The sequence below is a fragment of the Drosophila elegans genome, unplaced genomic scaffold (genome assembly GCF_018152505.1).
Source record: "Drosophila elegans isolate 14027-0461.03 unplaced genomic scaffold, ASM1815250v1 contig_476, whole genome shotgun sequence".
NCBI classification, from domain to species: domain Eukaryota; kingdom Metazoa; phylum Arthropoda; class Insecta; order Diptera; family Drosophilidae; genus Drosophila; species Drosophila elegans.
This window is the reverse complement of record NW_024545863.1, coordinates 12,358,642-12,378,557: the sequence shown is the minus strand read 5'-3', so window position 1 is coordinate 12,378,557 and position 19,916 is coordinate 12,358,642. Positions and strand designations below refer to the sequence as shown.

At 41.5% G+C, this 19,916-nt stretch overlaps 3 protein-coding genes across 5 annotated transcripts; 2 read left to right on the top strand and 1 right to left on the bottom strand.

Moving 5' to 3' along the window:
- Positions 1-242: 242 nt before the first annotated feature.
- On the top strand, positions 243-2,297 carry LOC108148315 (calcineurin B homologous protein 1). Its single transcript, XM_017275305.2, has 2 exons — positions 243-425; positions 1,254-2,297. Exons 1-2 carry the CDS (start codon positions 359-361, stop codon positions 1,754-1,756), a joined length of 570 nt encoding a protein of 189 aa, XP_017130794.1. The 5' UTR covers positions 243-358; the 3' UTR covers positions 1,757-2,297.
- On the bottom strand, positions 2,298-6,381 carry LOC108148314 (protein transport protein Sec23A). Of its 2 annotated transcripts, XM_017275302.2 has the most exons (7): positions 6,224-6,381; positions 5,800-6,098; positions 4,493-5,742; positions 4,274-4,427; positions 3,203-3,751; positions 3,010-3,030; positions 2,298-2,548 (listed from the first exon to the last, which is right to left on the bottom strand). In XM_017275302.2, the coding sequence occupies exons 2-7, from the start codon at positions 6,076-6,078 to the stop codon at positions 2,459-2,461; spliced, it is 2,343 nt and encodes a 780-aa protein (XP_017130791.1). In that variant the 5' UTR covers positions 6,079-6,098; positions 6,224-6,381; the 3' UTR covers positions 2,298-2,458. The 2 variants fall into 2 exon arrangements, with proteins under 2 accessions (XP_017130791.1, XP_017130793.1); XM_017275304.2 differs by lacking the exons at positions 3,010-3,030; positions 6,224-6,381 and having other exon boundaries at positions 5,800-6,187.
- A 251-nt stretch (positions 6,382-6,632) lies between these two features.
- Positions 6,633-19,792, top strand: LOC108148290 (metastasis-associated protein MTA3). 2 transcript variants are annotated; one of them, XM_017275258.2, is made up of 13 exons: positions 6,633-6,857; positions 7,984-8,148; positions 12,729-12,836; positions 13,291-13,622; positions 14,563-14,883; positions 14,954-15,142; positions 15,275-15,544; positions 15,612-15,874; positions 16,396-16,646; positions 16,713-17,066; positions 17,830-17,957; positions 18,021-18,136; positions 18,348-19,792. In XM_017275258.2, exons 1-13 carry the CDS (start codon positions 6,830-6,832, stop codon positions 18,481-18,483), a joined length of 2,661 nt encoding a protein of 886 aa, XP_017130747.1. In that variant the 5' UTR covers positions 6,633-6,829; the 3' UTR covers positions 18,484-19,792. The 2 variants fall into 2 exon arrangements, with proteins under 2 accessions (XP_017130747.1, XP_017130748.1); XM_017275259.2 differs by lacking the exon at positions 12,729-12,836.
- Positions 19,793-19,916: the final 124 nt, after the last annotated feature.

The window sequence follows — 19,916 nt, the reverse complement described above, 5'->3', positions numbered from 1 at the left end:
TTGAAAATTAATTTTTTCCCTAGAACAACGAGATTATAAAAGATTTCTTACACTATCCACATGTTATTATTTATTTATCGTTTTTTCTTGATTATTATAACATTCTCAAGTGTATTATTTATTTAACACCTTGTAATGTATAATTGCGTGACTTGGAAAAGTCCATCTCTAACTCCAACTATCGCCAAGCCGTTTAGTATTTTTTCACAACACAGTTTTCGACATTTTTCCGCTATTCCACACGCAATCAGACTGTACACAAATCTGACTTCTGATCCAAATTCAATGCCATTCAATGTTCGTCTGCGATTGTTGAAAGTTTAAACAAATTGATCAGCGCACAAAAACAACCGTCACCATGGGCAATAAATCGTCGCTTTTCCTGCGCAACGAGGAGATCGCGCAAATCCAGGAGGAAACTGGCTGTGAGTACGATATACTGGGATGTTGAAACCTTGGCCCTTGCTCCCCGAAACATATAACCCGCCATTCTAAAACCAATACGCACTTCGATATAAATAAATATTCCATGGGCAAAGCAAGCAAAAACATCGCACTGGAGTGCTAAGAGCTTTTGGGCCTGGGCCTGTTGGCCAAAAACATTGATTGTTCAAATGAATCGGATTCGTCATTTCCATAAAGAACTAAACTCAATACGTGTTCATAAAAAAAACCGTTTAAAGCTATGCCGAACTGCATCTGAACGATCTGTGGGCCGCCTTATGCAAGCTGTATGCATATGCACAGACATTTTCCAGCAAAAACCGATTTGCATTTCAACTGCACCTGCACTTCCCATATGACGTCACCGGTGGCTATGGCAAGACGGGGGCAAAAGTCGGCGCCTATCCACGATATTGGTTGGCAATTATCTAGTGTTCAAGACCGTGTAATTTCAATATTCCGGCCGCGATAAGCCCGCACAATTGAAATTGCCACCGCATTGGAACTTGTATCCAATGTTCGACCAGCTAGTATCAGCTGAAGCTGATAAGGTGTTCGCCCTTATCAGGCAGATTTTATAACAACTAATTCGGAATGTGCTTGGACTCTTTGGCACACAGTAAATATGATCCATTGTCGAGGGGCAAACAAAATGTATCCAGTGGGTTAAGAAAAATTTTACATTAATTGTTCTTAAAATACTTTAATCTTAACATTGTTTGAAATTTGATAGCTAAATAATTGCACTTGTAATGAGTAACTGAAAACAAAAACAATAATAAAGAAATCTGAATTTAATTTTTGAACAGTCACACCCAACCAAATTGAGAGGCTGTACTCGCGATTCACCTCGTTGGATCGCAACGACTGCGGAACTCTGTCCCGGGAGGATCTGATGAGGATACCGGAGCTTGCCATCAATCCGCTATGCGAGCGGATAGTGCACTCATTCTTCGCCGAGAGCAACGACGATAGGGTTAACTTTCGGCAGTTCATGAATGTTCTGGCCCACTTTCGACCGTTGAGGGACAACAAGCAGAGCAAACTGAACAGTCGCGAGGAGAAGCTGAAGTTCGCCTTCAAGATGTACGATCTGGATGATGATGGTGTGATCAGCCGAGACGAGCTGCTGTCCATTCTGCACATGATGGTGGGGGCAAACATAAGCCAGGACCAGCTGGTGAGCATTGCGGAAAGGACGATCCTAGAGGCAGATCTGTGCTGCCAAGGCAAGATCTCATTCGAGGACTTCTGCAAGGCCCTGGACCGCACTGACGTGGACCAGAAGATGTCCATACGGTTTCTTAACTAAGTTAGAGTCAGGAGTCACTATGAAAGAGCAGGGTTCTTAGTCAGTGTTTACCAAATAGTTTAGGTTGGAGTCAGTCGAGAGGCATACCGTTGTGTTACTGAAACCTCTGATGATTTTAAAACAGTAGTGTAGGGGCTTATAAAAATGAACTTGGTGTGTTTATGAAATGTCTAAAACTCTTAATATAATGGAAAAAGCGTCTCAAAGCGTTTTATAAAGGCTTTATAATGCTTTCTATTTAAAAAAATGTGATAAATCATTGCTTGGCTTATACATTTTCTAAGATTCCTTCAAACTTGAAAAACTAATGGTTAACTCATAGATAAAATTTAACCATCAAATTATTGTTTTAAAATCGTCATATGTTTCAGAAACACTCCGGCTTAAGTTGTATTAGTAATTGTTATAGAGGAAGGAACACAGTTTTCTTTTTGTTAAAACCTTGTTTTGTCAATAGCAAACTCATTCCGCTGAACGTAATTTCTAATTGCATTTTGTGTTTAGCTGCTTCTGAATAAAAGCCAAGCGGAGTGTCACATAATTTGTTGAACATAATTTGAATAGTTTATTGTGTTTTCAGACGATCAAGTGGAATAAGTGGGTGTATGTCTGTGATTGCATTGCCTACGCCAAAAGTTCCAAGAGTTAGCGGAACAGCGCCATCCGGGGAACAATGCAGCTAAATCCAGAGCTTTACTCGATTTATGTAGTGGTGGAAACGGCCAGCTTCTTGAGGTGCTCCATGAAGAGCTGCAGCGAGACGTCATCCGTGAGCACTGGAGCACCGCCATCCTGTATAGATAATGGCAAGAGAATTAGTCAAACGATGGGTGGGGGTGGGATTGTGGCAAAAGGGGTGGAGGGAAATGAGCGAGGCGCACAAACACCGAGAAAAATCCAACACCAAAAGCAACTTACAAATATTCTAAAATATAGAATAGGCACACTTATACGAATGTTTACAAAACATAGTAAAATATGTAGGAACAAAATAAAATCTTTAAACAGTTTTGAACACTTTTTTCAAAGACTATAGTCTAAAATAAATTTTATAATTTATAAAAATGCTGATAACTTTTACTTTTTTTGTCAGTCGAATTAAAAAAATAAAAATTCTAGTTTAGACATATAGCTTTTAAGGTCAAACTTCATCGAACTGTCGAAATCCAGATTTTATTCCACCCCTACAAAAAGTTGTGCAAAAGTCAACCTATTCCATCTTAAGTGCTGAATGTTGAACAAAAGTGTACTACCGTGGCTTGACCAATAGGCGGCTGCGCATGACAGGGGAGCGGTTACGGATACGGATACGGATTACACAATGAAAGGAACAAAACCAACATAAAACGAGATTGAGATTTCGATTGAGTTTTCGATGTCGATTAGGAGCGCGCTGCAAAGATCGATCAAATGTGGCCAGCCAATGGGGTTGGCTACGAAACTCACCTGTCCGTACGCGTACATGTTGTTGTGCGTCTGCGATGGATTAACCTTGGAGAGCAGGAAGCGTGCTTGGGATCCACCGTGCTCCGTGTCGATGTAGCGGGGCATGGGGAAGCGCGTCTGAAGGATCTCCTGGGCATCGTCCACCGGCGCTTGAAGCAGCTGCTTAAAGTTTTCGTATTCAGGCATATCCTGGTATTTAAGGGCTCTCCATTGGGCGATTGTCTCGCCGTGATAGATCAGAATCTGGAAGAAGGTGTCCATCAGCAGTATGCGATCCGCCTGGATCGAGGCCGTATCGAGGAGGACCGGCTCTGGCGGGCCGTTGAACGAGTAGCTGTAGAGGATCGGCTGGATCATGATCAGCGATTGGGTGAGGTCCTCGCGCATCAGCATGTGTCGGTAGAATGTGGTCTCGTCGGGCGAGTTGTTGAAGACCTGCAGGAACTGCGAACGGCGGAGGTGGTACATGAATTGCGGGAACAGGCTAAAGTTCTGCGACAGCCGGAAGCTGTTGGGATCGTCCTTTGAGTACTCGCCGAACTTTTGGCACTGCAAAACGGAGACAAAATTAGAAAATATACATTTCAGTTTCAGATAGTGTTAGTTAAGAAGTATAATTTCAACAATTGTTATTTCATTTTGAATGCAGAGTAATAAAATCTTCTACATATAATGTTTTAAACTGTAGACTTACAAATTATTTTAACTAAAAAAAGTGTAAAAATTGAAACTTTAATTAATGATAACTGATAAACTGAGTTTATTTTACATTCACCACCACTAAAATAAAATGTGTGCACATTATGTTTCAATTCCTCAAAAATAAATTAGTTATATATATAAAGTTAGTAAAATAGTAAGTAACTGAAATCGGAAACGTTCCTATACCGAAAAAAGGTGTAAATAAAATATAAATAACTTTTTTTTATTAAAATTAAGATTATCTATAATATAAGGAATATATAATCGGAAACGTTCCTATACCGAAAAGGTGTAAATAAAATATGAATAACTTTTTTTTTTAAATTAGGATGACCTACAACTTTAGGAATATATAATGTATGCACTTACCAGACGAATTAACTGACGATCGACCCAGCGCAGAATGTCGGGTCCTTCGTCCGTCTCCGCACGATAAACGACCATACGGGCCATTAGCACTGCGGCAGCCTCCTGGTCAAAGCCGGCGCTGATGTGGTGCACGTTCGAGGTGGCGTCCGCCCAACTATATATCCAAAAATGTCAAATTTAGTTAACGTTTAAGGTCACGGCAAACTCCGCCGTACTCACTTTCTAGCCAGTGTGGTGACCCGGATCCGCCGCTGACCACTTGGGTGCTGGTACTGCGTAATAAACTGTATGCAACCACGCCCGCCCTGCGGAATGGGGGCTGCATGCTGGTTGACCACTTCAAAGAAGTAGGCCACCGTAGAGCTGGGGTTAAGCGTGCACAGCTTCCACTGCACCGTGTTGCCCATGCCGATCTCCACATCCGACACCGACGGGCTCTTCACATTCAGCGACACACACGAGCCGATCCCACCGGAGATCTTTAGCTCGCGCGAGCACTTCACCTCCAGCGTGGCATTGAAGGCCATTTTCAAATCGTTGCGACCGTCACGTGCGAACACACGCTGGAATGTCTGCTTAAAAAGCGACGAGTTAAAAGAATCACCCATGACCATGTGTCCGCCAGTTGAGTTGCACAGCTGTTTCATCTCCAGCAGGCCGGTTTGATCCAGGGCGCACGAGTATATGTCAACACTATGCCCATTGGTGGCCGCTCTTAAGGCCAAAGCATCGTAGTGCTTGATAGCTTTCTTCATGAATCGCACGTTGTCCTTGTGGATGTCGTGATGCGAACGGATCGGGTGCTTCAGCTCGTCGTCGACCACCTGGCCGGGGCCCTGGGAGCAAGGGCCACCCACGAAGGTCATGATGCGTCCACCCGTATTCGGGTAGGTGCACTCCAGCAAACCCACCGCAATGGACAGAGCGGCGCCCGTGGAGCGCAGGTAGCGCTTGCCCTGCGGCACCGGCCATGGGTCGCGCTGCAGTTCGCTGAGCAGATCGCCCAGAGCCGCGTCGCACTGGCCGATCGGCTGCAGGAAGCGATGGGCGGGCGGCACTGGGGCCGCCGCTCCAGCCGGCTGGCCAGGCAGCTGTTGCTGTTGCTGCGGCCCCGGAGCCGCTCCGCGCCCGATTCCGAGCATGTCTTGCACCTGCTTGGCGGTTAAATCCTTGGTGCCCCGGAACACATAGCTCTTAGAGCAGCCTTCGGCACCCAGCTCGTGCACCTGTATCATCTTGCCGAAGGTAATGAGGCCCACGAGTGCGTTGGGCGGCAGCAGACTCAGCGACATTTGTAATGAATCCTTCAGAGCATCCAGCTCCTCCTCATCCATGCAGGTGTCGACCAGGAAAATGAATACTGGCGGCATGGTGGGGGCCCGGGTAATGGTGTACTCAATGGTACTGAATCCTGGAATCAACTCCGCCGGCTGGTGCTGCTCCGAGATGGCCGCATATTGAGGGGGAAACTGAAAGGCAGGGTGTTATCCATTACCGAAGAGAGTCTAAAGATCACCATTACTCACCGGGTTGCGCTGGAAGCAAAAGTTGCACACCCACAACTTGGCCCGGTAGTCGACCTGGCACAGGGGATTCAGGATGGCCCTGCAGTTGCTACGGGTGCAAAGGACCGGCTCATATTGGATGGGCGGCAGGTCGGGGCGCTCCTTTAGCGGTTGGTAAAGACAGGCGAGGGGCACAACCAGCCGACTGGCGTCAATGCGACTCGAGGGCCACACATTCCACGTCAGACGCACCCCGTCGCGGTCCTCGTTCTGCTGGATGAACTCCTCGTAGGTGGTCATCGCCGCAACACTTAAATATACTATTTAAAAGGGAAAAACCAAAGTAAGTCCTCTGCCAATTGGAAAAATCGGTTGCCCAGGCCACGTCACGGATTTGACAGTTAGTCGTGACACCTTTCGTGCTGGCGACGGCCAAAATACTCACGCAAAACAAAACAAGTACACGAAAAGAATCCTCCGATTCAAAAAACAACAAGCTCGCACTTGTAATACAATATATATTAGCGTACAAGACTTATAAATCAATAGCCAAAGTATTAAAGAAATTTGATTGTAAACGTAGCAGGTCAGTGAAGATAGTTTCCAAGCGATACTATCGCATGGGACAAGGGTATGCTGCTTTTTAGTAAAAAATTAATAGGTGATAATTCACAAAACTTAAAGGTTTATTGTAAATTTGTAGTTAATTTAAGTATTGTGTTACAAATTTCTTAAAATATAAATTTAAATTAAAATTAAATATTTATCACTTATCGATCCATCGATAGTCGAACTATCGTTCTACCAAATGCATCCCTGGTGCAGCTGTTTACTCGGCGTTGTGTGTGTGTGCGTGTATTTTTTAGAGTTGAGTTGTTTCTAAGATGGCGACGAAAAAAACGCGTCTTCTTATGTGAAAAATGCAATCATAACAACTCGACTTTTCAGCTAATAAATGTGCGCTAATTTGAAACAGAACTATTGAAAAACAGTGCTAAGCGTGTGCCGAGTGTTTTACATGTGAAAGTTTTGGTGCGGAAGCGTAGTGAAAATGGCCACAAATATGTATCGAGTCGGAGGTGAGAAAAATTTTCCCGTACTCGCTTTTCTATCATCTTTCGTTATCGGCGCCGCCGTCTCGCAGTGTGCGTGTGTGTTTGCGATTGTGCGTGTGTGTTGTGTCTGAGGAGGCTCTCCAATGAAATAATGAAAGTGCATTATAATTGCCGAAAACCCTTGAGTGGGAGTCTCTCATACACGTGCACGTGTGTGTGTGTGTGTTATCAATCTCTTAAAAGTTCTGCCGGAAGGGAAAACTTTTTTCTATTTTTTTTATAATTTGTGGGGGAGGGGGTCTACTTTCGTGTCGGAGCTGCAGCAAGTGTTTTTGACGTGTTCCAACCGATAAGCATTAGCTTTTGCCTTGCCTGTGTAGGGCTGGGAAACGAAATTGCATTTGCATTTTGCCGAATTGTGATCTCCAGATCCGTCTGTTTGTGTGAGTGAGAAAGTGTATCTCATTTTCGAGTGAGCCCACCCGCTTTGTTGTGTTTTCTTATGCTAATGAGCTTTTGAGCATCTTTTCCCCTCCCCCAGTCTCACACTTCGGTTCTTACGCACTTTTTTGACAGCCATCCCGCTCGCACTTCAGCGATGACGTTATTGTGTTGTCTTCACCTGCTTTTCGTGTATGCAAGTGCGAGTGTGTTTGTGTTCTTTCGAAATGCAAATGAACTGAGATACGCGAGCGTTCAATTAACAGAATCAAAATAAATAATAATGGCATATTCTTGGCGAATTATCTGCTTTATGGCTGAGAACTTTTTGTCTCCATCATCGCTTTTTGTTTGCCATTTTTAATGGCCACGCACACAGACACATAGCTTTGACTATGCTTTCTCGCTGCTTCCACACTTTCTTTTTCATCTCTCTCTCTATCTATCTTCTATCTTTCTGCATCCCAAAACGTAACAGAAATGCACACGTTATATGTACGATTTTTATGTTTCTGTAATGGTCAACGACAGGTTCCGCTGCAGTTGTTGTAGTTTATGGATGGATAGCCCCATTTGTATTTAATTGGGCTTCTGCTAGTGTTGGTGGTCGCAATTATGAGGCCCATGTATGTGTGTGTGCGTGTACCTGTGACGTATGAATGGAGTTTCCCCCTCTCACGCCATCCACCTTAAATTCTCAATTTTTCAGACTATGTTTACGTTGAGGCTACTACGCCGAATAGTCCCTACTTAATACGACGCATCGAGGAGCTTAACAAAAACCAAACCGGCAATGTGGAGGCGAAGGTCATGTGCTTCTACCGTCGCCGGGATCTACCCAATCCGCTCGTGCAGCTGGCCGACAAACATCAACGTGAGTATAGCCCCTCTAAAAACCGCTTGATATCTTGTGTTAGCCTTAAGTATGTATATTTTTTTTGTCAACAAAGTGAGGTTATGTTGCGAAGAGTCGTTGTCGTTGTCGTGGCCTTCAAACAAGTTAAAAGTTAAAACCTGACGAGCAGATCTGCTAAGCACATTTCCACCACAAAGCACCAAAAAAACCCAGAAGAGGGTTCTGTGTGCAATGTGTCAAGGCATGTGAAAAACCAAGCCGCCCTCCGAACCCACCCACCCCACAACCCTAGTCAAACATCCAGAGCAACAAGAACCGCAATGACAGCAACTGTAAAGGCGGAGCGAAAACGGATTTCGTCCAGCATCCGTCGCATCCATATAAATAGGCAGTGGAACCTCCATAAGTGGAACCATAACCACATATTGTGCACAAAATGCAAGTTGTAGGGACATTTACGTTATAATAGCCTCATTACAGACGCAAATCTGTTAGTTTGGATTCCAAAGATTGTTTCCAAACCAGAAATATGTGTATTGCGGTCTTTTGAACCTCTTTGCATTATTATTATTAAAAATGGATATGTATGTTTCTTATGCCGTATTAAAATAGGCTTTAATTGTAAACAAGGAACAAGAAAGTTTAAGATTTAGAAGCCAATTCTGTATTATTGTGTCACCGATAGTTATTAAACCCGCAAAAGTTTGCGCTAATGATGTTCGACTGTAATGAGCTGAGCTGCACTGTACCCATGATGTGGTTGTTGCTACTTTTGGTTGCTGCTAGGCGGCGCCGGCGTCAATGTGAATGTGATACTCTTGCTTCGGCTGTAGGTAGACCTGCTGTCTACCTCTGAAAAGCTGCCACACACACCCGAACCAACTGACACTGTACTGCTCTATGTGCACGAAAATGTTCAAGTCAGAAGGTGGGATCTAGAGGGGATTGAGTGGAGTGGAGTGGAGTGGAGTGGAGTGGAGTGTGGAGCTATGGCAATGTGGCACACGCAGAGAGGCGCGCTTTGCATTCGTGTATACATACACACAGCGCCTTCAACCACTCCCACTGCCTCCCACCAAAAAATAAACAAAAAAAAGTACCCAATTGGGTTGAATTTTTGGCTTTGGCCACCCACTCGAATTCGATACGTGACCCCGACGAAAATGCGTTTTCCGTGGGGCTGACCCCGGCGTATCACCCAACCCCTGCACTCTCTAAAAACCCCCGGCATGCGCTAACAATGCCCATTAACGCAACCCCTTTTGGCCTGAACATCATCGGACCGCTGTCATCTCCTTTTGTTTATTTTGTTTTTTTTTTTGTGGACGTTCCACGAGCGCGTTTTTAGATGCATGCGCCGCCTTTTCGCAGCCCACTTGCTAATCAGGCATTAGAAATTAGCGAAAATTAGCGCAAAAAGTCTAAATTTAAAGACTAAGTGTGTCTCGATTCCAACCCCGAAACTTGGAATATATTGCAACAACAGTCCCAACAAAGTAAGCTTACGTATGCTAAAGCGCAGATACTCTTTACGGTTTGTGTTTAAAAACAATATGAATAATTTTTATTGTGTTAAATAGATTTTTTAAAAAACGCGGAAAACGGGAAAAGTATTTGTTCTTTTCATATACAAATAAAACAAATGGTAAATAATTACATGATTACGTAAACGTAATAGAAAACTGTATTATTAAACTGAATTGTAATAGTTTCTTTTTGACAAAACACCAATTTTTTTTAATGTTTTTAGTACCGTTTATTTAATTTAAATAATGAAAAAACATACTGATTGTCCGTAACTCTGCTGTTTAAATTACTCCCCACACGCTGCGTGGTGTGAAGGTCTAGGTGCTAATCACAATGTCAATAGCAGGCCTTGAACTCTTTAGGGGAGCGGGCAGAGTATACAAAAAACAGGAATGCTCGAAAGGCAAACAAATCCGACAGTTGCCCACCCACCCACTTGTGTGTCCTATCTATGGCCACCAAATAACCACCCACGCTCAAGCCTTCACCCTCCACCACCCTTCGTCCTCTTTCGGATGGTCTCACTTCGTCTTCCGAACAAACCCAAAATACAAATACACAAAAACACCTACGCTGCCTCGGCTCTTTTCTGTGACTCCGGCGATGCACCCACGCCCTTAGTCCTCTGGGAAGGTTGGTTTGTCCTCCCCAGCCTCCTCACATTTCGCCCCCTTGCGAAATGCGAAACGTACATTTTTTAATCAGCCCAGCGAACTTCTAGGAAAATCATGAGGGCAACAGGAGAATTTTGCTACCCACAAATTCCACGAAAGCTTTCATTTATAGATAACGGACGGTTTGCAGTTGCGTCATAATTTAACATTTGAAAATAGCAGAAGATATTTAAAATATTTTCAATTACGGATTTTTAAATATAACACTATTTATGCACGTATGTATGTGTGTATTCATGCATAAACATGTAGTTTTAAACAACGTTCAAAAACAATTTGAAATCGTAATGCCAAATGGCACTTAAATATTACAAAATTAGAATAAGTAATAACTGTTATAATAAATATTGTTGTTAGAAGCTTTATATTCATAAAAGGTGTATAAAGACTACAGGAGTATTAAAATTACAGTCAGAAGTTTGCAACGCAGTGTAGGAAACTTCTCCAACGCTATAAGGTACATATATATATTCTTGATCAGCATCACTAGGAGAGTCGATCTAGCCATGTCCGTCTGTCCGTACGTCGCATTTATTATCTTTCGGCATGATTGGCTCAATCTTCGTCTTCGCCAAGGACGACTCCTCGTCTGAGTCCATTGGTACGATTTCCACTTCGATGGTTTCGTCACTCAATGACAACTCTAAAAAACTGGTCCTCACCATGTCGCCTGAACACTGGTCGGCATCTTGCCAAGGGCAGTCCATCTTGGCATTGCCAGATTTATTCTGGACAACTTCCTCATCGGTTTCGCTATCTTACTCAGAGGAGTTATCTCCAATGCTGGAGTCCGCTGACAGTGGACAGTCCTGCATTGAAGTCGAATTACAGAGGCTCACCATTGAATCCATCGACGTGGCAACAGAGTCTTGCATTAGACGTTCAAAGCATGTGTAACTTACGTCATGATTAGTGGAAAAACAGGCCGTTTGCTTGAAATACAACATTACATTAAACCGGGTCGATTTGATTTGTATATCAAGCAAAATTTTCACACACAAAATTCTAGAAAATTGTTATTTTTCCCGATCGACTTGTGAAGTGAGTGAAAACCGATGACTTTATGAAGTTATATAAATCAAGACTGCCGAACTGATTTTACAAAGGTAAAGTGATTTGTTTTTTAGGGCAAATTTTTTCTTGCTTTGAGATAAGACCTACTACTTCAGCTCTACAAACTATTATAATAAATGTTGGTGCTACATAAATCTAATGATTTAAAATTACCTACAAGAGCTTAATATGTAACAATATATTTTTAAGCCGGAATGGATTTATTTCTTTGCATTCTTCTTAACAGATGATTTCCAAAATCTAGTAAACAAATTTAACTTTTCTATTTGTTAATTTTTTAAAAATTTCTGTTCGACATATTTATAATTTGAAAGTTTAGAATTACGCTTTTAATTTTATTAAAATCGGACCACAGTCTAATAACATAATTGAACTAAAAATCATCATACCTTCAATGTTGTTAAATCAAAATTTCAATAATATTTAAAGGGTATACGAACTTCGGCTGGCCGAAGTTTGCTTTCTTTCTTGATGTATACTAAAAATATACTACATAAAATGGTGTGCGTAAGGATATGTGTAAAATCAATCAAATGAAATCAAATCACTTACTAAGCGTCATCCCTCCAACGAAAAGTCGTCAGAATATTTTATTATCATTACATTTCCAGCATTGTTTGTACGATATAATGAACATTAAAAAAAAACAACAACTAATAATTGAGTATATTTGAAAGGGATCATTTATTGAGGTGACTTATTCATTTTTGGTATCATTACATATTGTATTTTAAAATCTTTGAGGAATTGTAGACTAAAGGCTTCGTAAGCTGTGTATATATTAATGTAAATTGTAACGCGATTTGCTTTAACAACATCATATTTAGCCCTATGTTCAAACGCAGTCGTGTTTTGCAAAATAAAATTCAATTGGTCTTCTTCTAGTCCAAAATACTGACAGAAAAAATGTCCATATTCTTCAGTTTGTTTTGGAAAATATTTGTGTCCATGGACACGAATTCTCTGTTAGCATCTAAAACAGATTGAATTTCCGTTTGAATTCGTTCGAAAGATTCTATAAAATGGCACAACATCTCCGTATCGGCACTAAACAGTTTGGTTTTATTGTGAAGTTCTCTTCCTTTGAACTCTGATTTTACATGCAAATATTGGTTTTAGTGCATTGTTTTTCCCCAACGACAACTACTCTTTGCAAATTCCTTTTCGTACCTGATCTCATTTACAGCTATCATGTTAATTTATTTATTGTTTAAAATTACTTCTTATGCTCGCAAACATGAACATTGTAAATAAACGTATTTCCCTAATCGCACTAAATCATAATACGAACCATCGAAATACTAAAATAACGCAACTCACCAGTGGCCACCGCCGAGGACTCACCGCTGGCGACCAAGCTTAAGAAGACCTGGCTCCGCACACCCGTCGGCGAGGAGCAGGCGGCCCAGGCTGTCCTTGATCCCTCAATAGGTACCACCACCAGATGATTATTCCAATACTATATGCAACTTCCGTAGTCCTGTAGCTCAAACTCCATTGGGAATGACATTCTATTTAAATATCGATCCCTACACCCGAACTTCCTTAAAACCTCATCTTTTTGTTTTATGTTTAAAGAGTAGAGCTCCCTTAGTTATTTCTGTTGTGTAGATTGACTATCTTAGCTAAGCCTTATTCTGGTTTATATTGTATAATTTGAAACTTTTAAATCCAATAATAATAATTCTCAAATATCAAAACATACGTAAATGTTTTTATACATTGTATAAATTTTACTTTTGTATAATTTGTTTTAAATGCTCTAAACAAATTTGCATTTTTGATGAGCCAAATTTTAATAACTCAGTGAAAACCAGAATATATGGGCCGTTTAAAAATAACACAACGGTTCGACGTACTCAACGTATTGCATTTGTCCTTTTAGCTGCCTTGGATGAGGAGCGAACCAGTCCGACGCAAGCGTCTGGCGGCGCAGGCTCAGCTACCGCCAATTCTGGCAGCAACAGCAGCGGCAGCGCCAACAACAACAGTGGCAGCACTGCCAATGCAGGAGGAGGAGCAGGTGGCGCTGGGGGAACAGGAGGCGATGCGGAGAAGGGCGAGGCGCTAACCAGCAAGCAGCGCTACCAGATCAAGCAACGCGAGCTGTTCCTGTCACGCCAAGTCGAGTCGATACCCGCCACACAGATCCGAGGCAAGTGCTCGGTGACGCTGCTCAACGAGACGGAGTCCCTGCAGAGCTATCTCAATAAAGACGTGAGTTGGTAACAGCCTCAGACAGGCGGTTGTTGTTCTTAGCTGGAATGCAAACTGGTTAAGAAATGGGTCGGAGTTCTCTAAATCTTAGAGTTTTAGACCGAAAAAAAATTACTTCAAAGTTTATTGATGGGAACACTGTTGTAGGTTTTTTTTTCGCTTTTTTGATTGTTTACTCACTTTCAAAAATATCCAGTGAAAGCAAATAACTCATCAATAAATTAATTGAACAACTGTTATAGAAATTAGTATTAAGTATACTAAGTAAGAAAATGTCAATTTGGCTTACAAAAAAGTCAATTTTTGAATCCCAAAAAAAGTTTTTTTAAAACAATTTAAAATTTTTTAATTTAAATTAATTTAATTTCCGCTCTTTATTTGATCAGAATCATGTTGGGTATATTTTTGTTAAGCACCTCCAAAAACACCACATAAACCAACCAACAAAAAATCTTTAAATTATGTTGAAAATAGGGATTGCCTAAAAAAATTAGAAAGATTCTATAGAGTACTTTCTTGAAAAAATTAAAAAAATTTTATAGATTACACTGTGATAGCTTTTTAGAAAAAAAAGTCAAATTTAATCAGCGACGTCACTGTAAGCAGTCAGATATGCTTTCAAGTATGTTGTCCACAAGAGATGGCGCTTTCGACTTTTTGGTTTGCTGCGCTATTAGAATTGTTGGCGCCACCTACTGGAGGGATATTTATTTTGAAATAGGATAATAGATAATAATAAATAATAATTTATTTTGATAATAGGGTGTTAGTAATATTTGTTGCACTTTCGTACCTAACGGTTTTTCTTAGCTATCCTAAAATGCTATATCAGTGTAACCCTTAAAAAGTGTGTGCTATCTTTTGTTTCAAAATCAGTTTGTATCCCTTGCTCATAGCCAAGCTTGAGTACGACTATAATTTGTTTGATATCTATCCGCAGGACACATTCTTCTACTGTCTGGTGTTCGATCCGAATCAGAAGACGCTGCTCGCTGACAAGGGCGAGATCCGGGTCGGCAGTCGCTATCAATGTGATATACCCGCCAAGCTCAAGGACACCGCCACGGACGAACGCAAGCTGGAGGAACTGGAGTCGCTGGTGTGGACGCCGGAGCACAGCCTGACTGACCGCAAGATCGACCAGTTCCTCGTCGTCTCGCGCTCCATTGGCACGTTTGCTCGCGCCCTCGATTGCAGCAGTTCGGTGAAGCAGCCCTCGCTACATATGTCCGCCGCGGCGGCCAGCAGGGACATAACCCTGGTTAGTGTCCTTCGGATGTCCATAATGGGATGAACGAATGGGATCTTTATTCATTTTGGTGCCATTACAGTTTCACGCAATGAACATTCTGCACAAGCACGAGTACTCGATTGATGAGGCCATGTCCTCGCTAGTTCCTTCCACTGGGCCGGTGCTCTGCCGCGATGAAATCGAGGACTGGAGCGCATCGGAGGCGAATCTGTTTGAAGAGGCGCTGGACAAATATGGCAAAGACTTTAATGACATTCGACAAGATTTCGTAAGTGCTTAGACACAATTGATTGCCTCGTCAAGATGTGAAGGGAATATCTTTAATTAATGTCATTAAGCAATCTCAATTGTTCAATGCTCAACAAGTTTAAACCTTCCCTCTTGAACATTTGTATCACAGCTGCCGTGGAAAACGCTAAAACAAATCATCGAGTACTACTATATGTGGAAGACCACCGATCGGTATGTGCAACAGAAGCGGGTTAAGGCCGTGGAGGCGGAACTGAAGCTCAAGCAGGTCTACATACCGCAATACAACAACAACGGCAAGGGCAATGGAGCTGCCGTGAAGGCGAGCGGAGGGATTTACAATGGAACCACAAATGGGAGCACCGATCTCTCCAACAATGGCAAACCCTGCGAATCGTGCGGCGCAACAAAATCATCACAGGTACAGCCACGGGTTAAAATACCATTGGCTGACGACGATCTTATCCATGTTTCTTATCCCCCCACAGTGGAACTCGGTTAACAGTGGGCACAGTACGTGTCGTTTGTGTCAGACCTGCTGGGAGTACTGGCGGAAGTACGGCAGTATGAAGTCGGCGACCAAGGGCGATGGCGGCGACAGTGAGGCCAAAAAGAAGGCTTCAGCTGCAGCGACGACGCCGACAGCCACGTCAGCGGGAGCGGGATCAGGACCAGTCACAACGCCCACGACAGTAGTCGACCTCAACGACGACGACAAAATCAGTGATCTAACCAATCGTCAGTTGCACAGGTAGGTGCACTCCGGAAAAGATTAGACCTGAAACTAACAAAAATCAAACTGAATATTTGTTGAATTTGTTAATTACTTTAACGGAAACTTTAACTAAATGTGTTTCTAAAACATTTCGCTCTTGGGAAATTCGTTTTGAGGGTTTGTTTAATTTAATGTTAACCTTTTGGTTTTGGCTATTTTGTTCAATTAATTTTTTCTCATTAAAAAACATCGTTTAGGAAAAATCTGACGCTTTTTGTCAGAATAAAATTTGAATTCTATTATTGACTACTTGTCACTGGTTGCATTTAAAAAAAGAAAGTGTATAATTTTGTACAAAAATATACATATTTTATAAACCATATTTGTATTGCTTTGTAACAATCCTTGTTATTAATCATATTTACAATTAAATAGAAGAAATGGACTGATTTGAGTTCAATTTCGAGTTTGTACAAGCGAAATCTGCACTTTTCATTTGCTCTTACAAGGTTTTTGATTGCGTAACCAGTGCTTATGATGATTTGCCTTTTCTACAGATGTTCAATTGTCAATTGCGGCAAGGAGTTCAAACTGAAGACCCACCTGGCCCGCCACTATGCGCAAGCGCATGGCATCGCAATCAGCTCCGGATCGCCACGGCCCATCATGAAGACTCGCACTGCCTTCTACTTGCATACCAATCCCATGACCCGTGTGGCGCGCGCCATTTGCCGCAGCATCGTTAAGCCGAAGAAGGCGGCGCGGCAGAGTGCGTACGCCATCAACGCCTTGTTGGTGAAACAAGAATGTAAGTCTGATGGAATTTCACATTTGGAGCTAGCCGTTTTAACCTTTGTTCGATTTTATGTACCAGTTACGAATCGTATTAGTGGAAAATCGCAGGCGGAAATCAAAAAGCTGCTCTTGCTGAAGCCCAAGGATCGGGGCAGTGTCACCAAAATTGCCAACCGTCTAGGTGCGCCGGGCAGCGGACCACATGAATGGCTTATACTGACGCCCAAGGACAAAATGCCGCTGCCGCTTGTCGTCTCGTTCCCCAAACCCCCAAAGGCACCCGATGGCAGCTTAGTGTACGACCGGGTGCCCAACAAGTCGCCCGACGTTGTGGCCGTTCCAGCTGATAAGGAGCTAACCATAATTCCAACGCAAGCCACGTCGACGATACGAAAGCGGGCGCACGAGGAGCAGCAGCTGAACGGCACTGAAGGTAGGTTCCACGTTGTCTCACAAAACTCAAATCGTAAATCAAGAGTTTAAGTTTGTCAAGGAATTTGAATGGACATATTGTGAGTTATTTTATTTGCTCAGTTATTAAATTGCAAGATTGTCAGAAAAAATGCTCTGCTATTAAGAGGGCAGGATGGTTTCCAAGATTTTTGATATTTTTTTTTCTTTTTTCTGGGTGATAATAAATATTCAAGTTAAATGCCTACATTTGAAGAGTATTTTGAGTTTGATTTTTTTTTATGTTTATTATTTATCCCGTGGCGGCGGTCGGTCGGAGTCTCTTCAAAAAAATAACGTCTTGCGTTGCGTAAAGTATGGACTTACAGTAATATTTAAAAATAAAATACATAAAATTTATTTATTTATTATATAAGATTATTGTGCGGGTTATTAGGCAACTTATTAATTTAGAAGGTTGTCAAAAACTTATGTTTTGTACTCAAGCTAAAGTGGCCAGCGGGAAAAAATACAACTTTTATAACAATGGCGCTGAAGGAACTACAAACTCAAGCATAAATATAATAAATAGCTGTTTAGGAATTTTAGGAATTTAGACAGTTGTAACAGATTCAAGCGTAATCGTCCCTAGGATTATTGATCAGCATTATTTCCGAGTGCATAACGTCATTAGCATGTATCCATATGAGGTTTTACCTAACGTATATGTTTTAGATGCATCATTTGTTATAGGAGGACAGCGTTCATCTTGTTTTATTCTTACTAATTGAGTTCTTCCATTGCAGTTACTATAGTTCCCAGTGGACCCCCTGCCAAGCGTCCCAATAAGGACCCCATGCCCTCGCATTGCCCCAGTCCCGAACAGTTTGCGGCTATGATGGCGGCATCTGGACAACCGCTCTCCAGGCATCATGTGAGTAAAACCTCGATTTTGTCTGGCTTAGTTAATACTGACTGTAATATATTCGTCTTTCAGCTTAATGGCAAACAAAAGATTGCCCAGATGGCCCGTGGTGGCAATGGACGCAAACAAGTCATCAGTTGGATGGATGCTCCGGACGATGTTTACTTTAGGGCCAACGACACACACAAGTGAGAAATAATAAGTTACAAAATACCTGCTTTTTCTGTTTCTACTTTTGCAACATTTGTGTGTAATTTTAATTTATTATTTTAATAAAAAAGAACCGATTTTGTTTTCAATATTTTACTATTTTGCAAGCCAAGTTTATGTTTGTTTTTACGTTGAACATGAAACCCGATAATAAATGTCCTAATAATTGTATTCCTTTTTTTTTTACAGAAAATCGCGAAAAATACTCTCCGCCGTAGATCTGCGCCGCGCGGCGCGCAAACCATGGCGCACACTGCCCATCAAGCCTGCGGCACCTGAGCCGAGTAGCAGGCCCATTGAATCACAAATTGTCATACTGGACTGACCATCGCCGGCAAACACATTAGCAACATCAGCAACATCAGCAGCATCTGCAACCAAGTTGTTATCGTCTTCAGCAAACAGATTCGAGCAGCAACATCCTCCATTTCCATACACCATGGATGCACTGCTTAACTAGTGAGCATTCTCTGGTTTAACGGGCTTGCCATGTACATACCCCCCGCAGCATAGAAGCACACCGACGTGTGGCAAGGCATTCGACTTAGGATCAGTGTAGTTACAGCATCACTGTATGACAACAGCAACCGATAGCAACCACAAAACCACTTTATTAGCGCTTAAATAGATGTCTTTTTAAAAACAAATAGTAAGATAATAAGTGTTAAGGGTCTGTAGTAACAGTAACAGTAACAGAACGCGAGAACAACAAAATATTTATAAATATTTTATATATATTTTTTTTAAATTTAAAATCTCAATACACCGAACGCAAACACACACACTGACTGCACTTTCGCTGTGAAAGTGTAGGCATCAAAGCATGAAACTCAAAAGTTCGTTTTATTTCTTTAGTATACAAAGCATTTGAATTGATTTTTCTTTTAACATTTGCTTGTAAGTTCTTGAGATCTATGTTCTGTCGCTCTTTCAAAACGCGATTCAAAGTTCCACGTTTAATTTCCTAAGCCTAACCCTAGCTAAGAACCAGATACGTAATTATGAAATTGAAAGGCCTCTGTAAGTTTTAAAATACGTTTCAGTCCAGATTTGAATTATATGCATATAAAAAGCTGAAAGATATATTCAAAATTGTTTGAATGCTTTAAATTGAGGAGTGAAGAAATTTAATATTGTTAATGAATGTGGACAAGCTAAATTAAATAAATGAAAACCCATTATTTATGCTGTAACTAATAACGGAAACTTCGAAAACAAATTGTACAGTAAAAGATATAACGTTAAAATTCGAATAAAATGTATTTTCATAATTTATGTAAACAAACGAAAGTTCGGTCACTTAAAGAGCTATCACACACACGCCTACACCCTACACACACACACACACAACCCACACAACACACCCACATATAGCATATTATTATTTACGCATATAAATTAGTATGAATCTAAGCCGCATATACATTTAAAAATGTATGAATAACACGGAAGACAGCGTGGAAGCTAACAAAGAATGTCTAAAAGTAGAGCAGCAGGGCAGGCGGTAACCAGCAGATCATAAACAGAAAACCAATAAAATTAAATGATTATGAAGAAGATTCGATTGTAAGCCAACATACTTTTAACTTTACGATCTAAGCAATTTTGTAAAATAAAAACACTTCAAATTAAAACAGTTAGTTAAGTCAAACGAAGAGGACGGATCGAATGCTGCAACTATTGTCAAATTCAGGCCCATGACCACAGCAAAAGCCGCTCGAAAGTTTAACCAGCAATCAACTGTTAGTTTGTTCTTAT

Excerpts from the sequence above, each read along its gene's own strand:
- LOC108148290 (XM_017275258.2), top strand. The coding sequence starts at position 6,830 with ATGGCCACAAATATGTATCGAGTCGGAG. Across the intron at positions 13,623-14,562 it reads AGAGCTATCTCAATAAAGAC|GACACATTCTTCTACTGTCT; the intron begins GTGAGTTGGTAA and ends ATCTATCCGCAG. Across the intron at positions 15,545-15,611 it reads GCGCAACAAAATCATCACAG|TGGAACTCGGTTAACAGTGG; the intron begins GTACAGCCACGG and ends ATCCCCCCACAG.
- LOC108148314 (XM_017275302.2), bottom strand. The coding sequence starts at position 6,078 with ATGACCACCTACGAGGAGTTCATCCAGCAGAACGAGGACCGCGACGGG. Across the intron at positions 3,752-4,273 it reads ATCGTCAGTTAATTCGTCTG|TGCCAAAAGTTCGGCGAGTA; the intron begins GTAAGTGCATAC and ends TCCGTTTTGCAG. Across the intron at positions 3,031-3,202 it reads ACATGTACGCGTACGGACAG|CCGCCTATTGGTCAAGCCAC; the intron begins GTGAGTTTCGTA and ends TGTCATGCGCAG.
- LOC108148315 (XM_017275305.2), top strand. The coding sequence starts at position 359 with ATGGGCAATAAATCGTCGCTTTTCCTGCGCAACGAGGAGATCGCGCAA. Across the intron at positions 426-1,253 it reads AATCCAGGAGGAAACTGGCT|TCACACCCAACCAAATTGAG; the intron begins GTGAGTACGATA and ends ATTTTTGAACAG.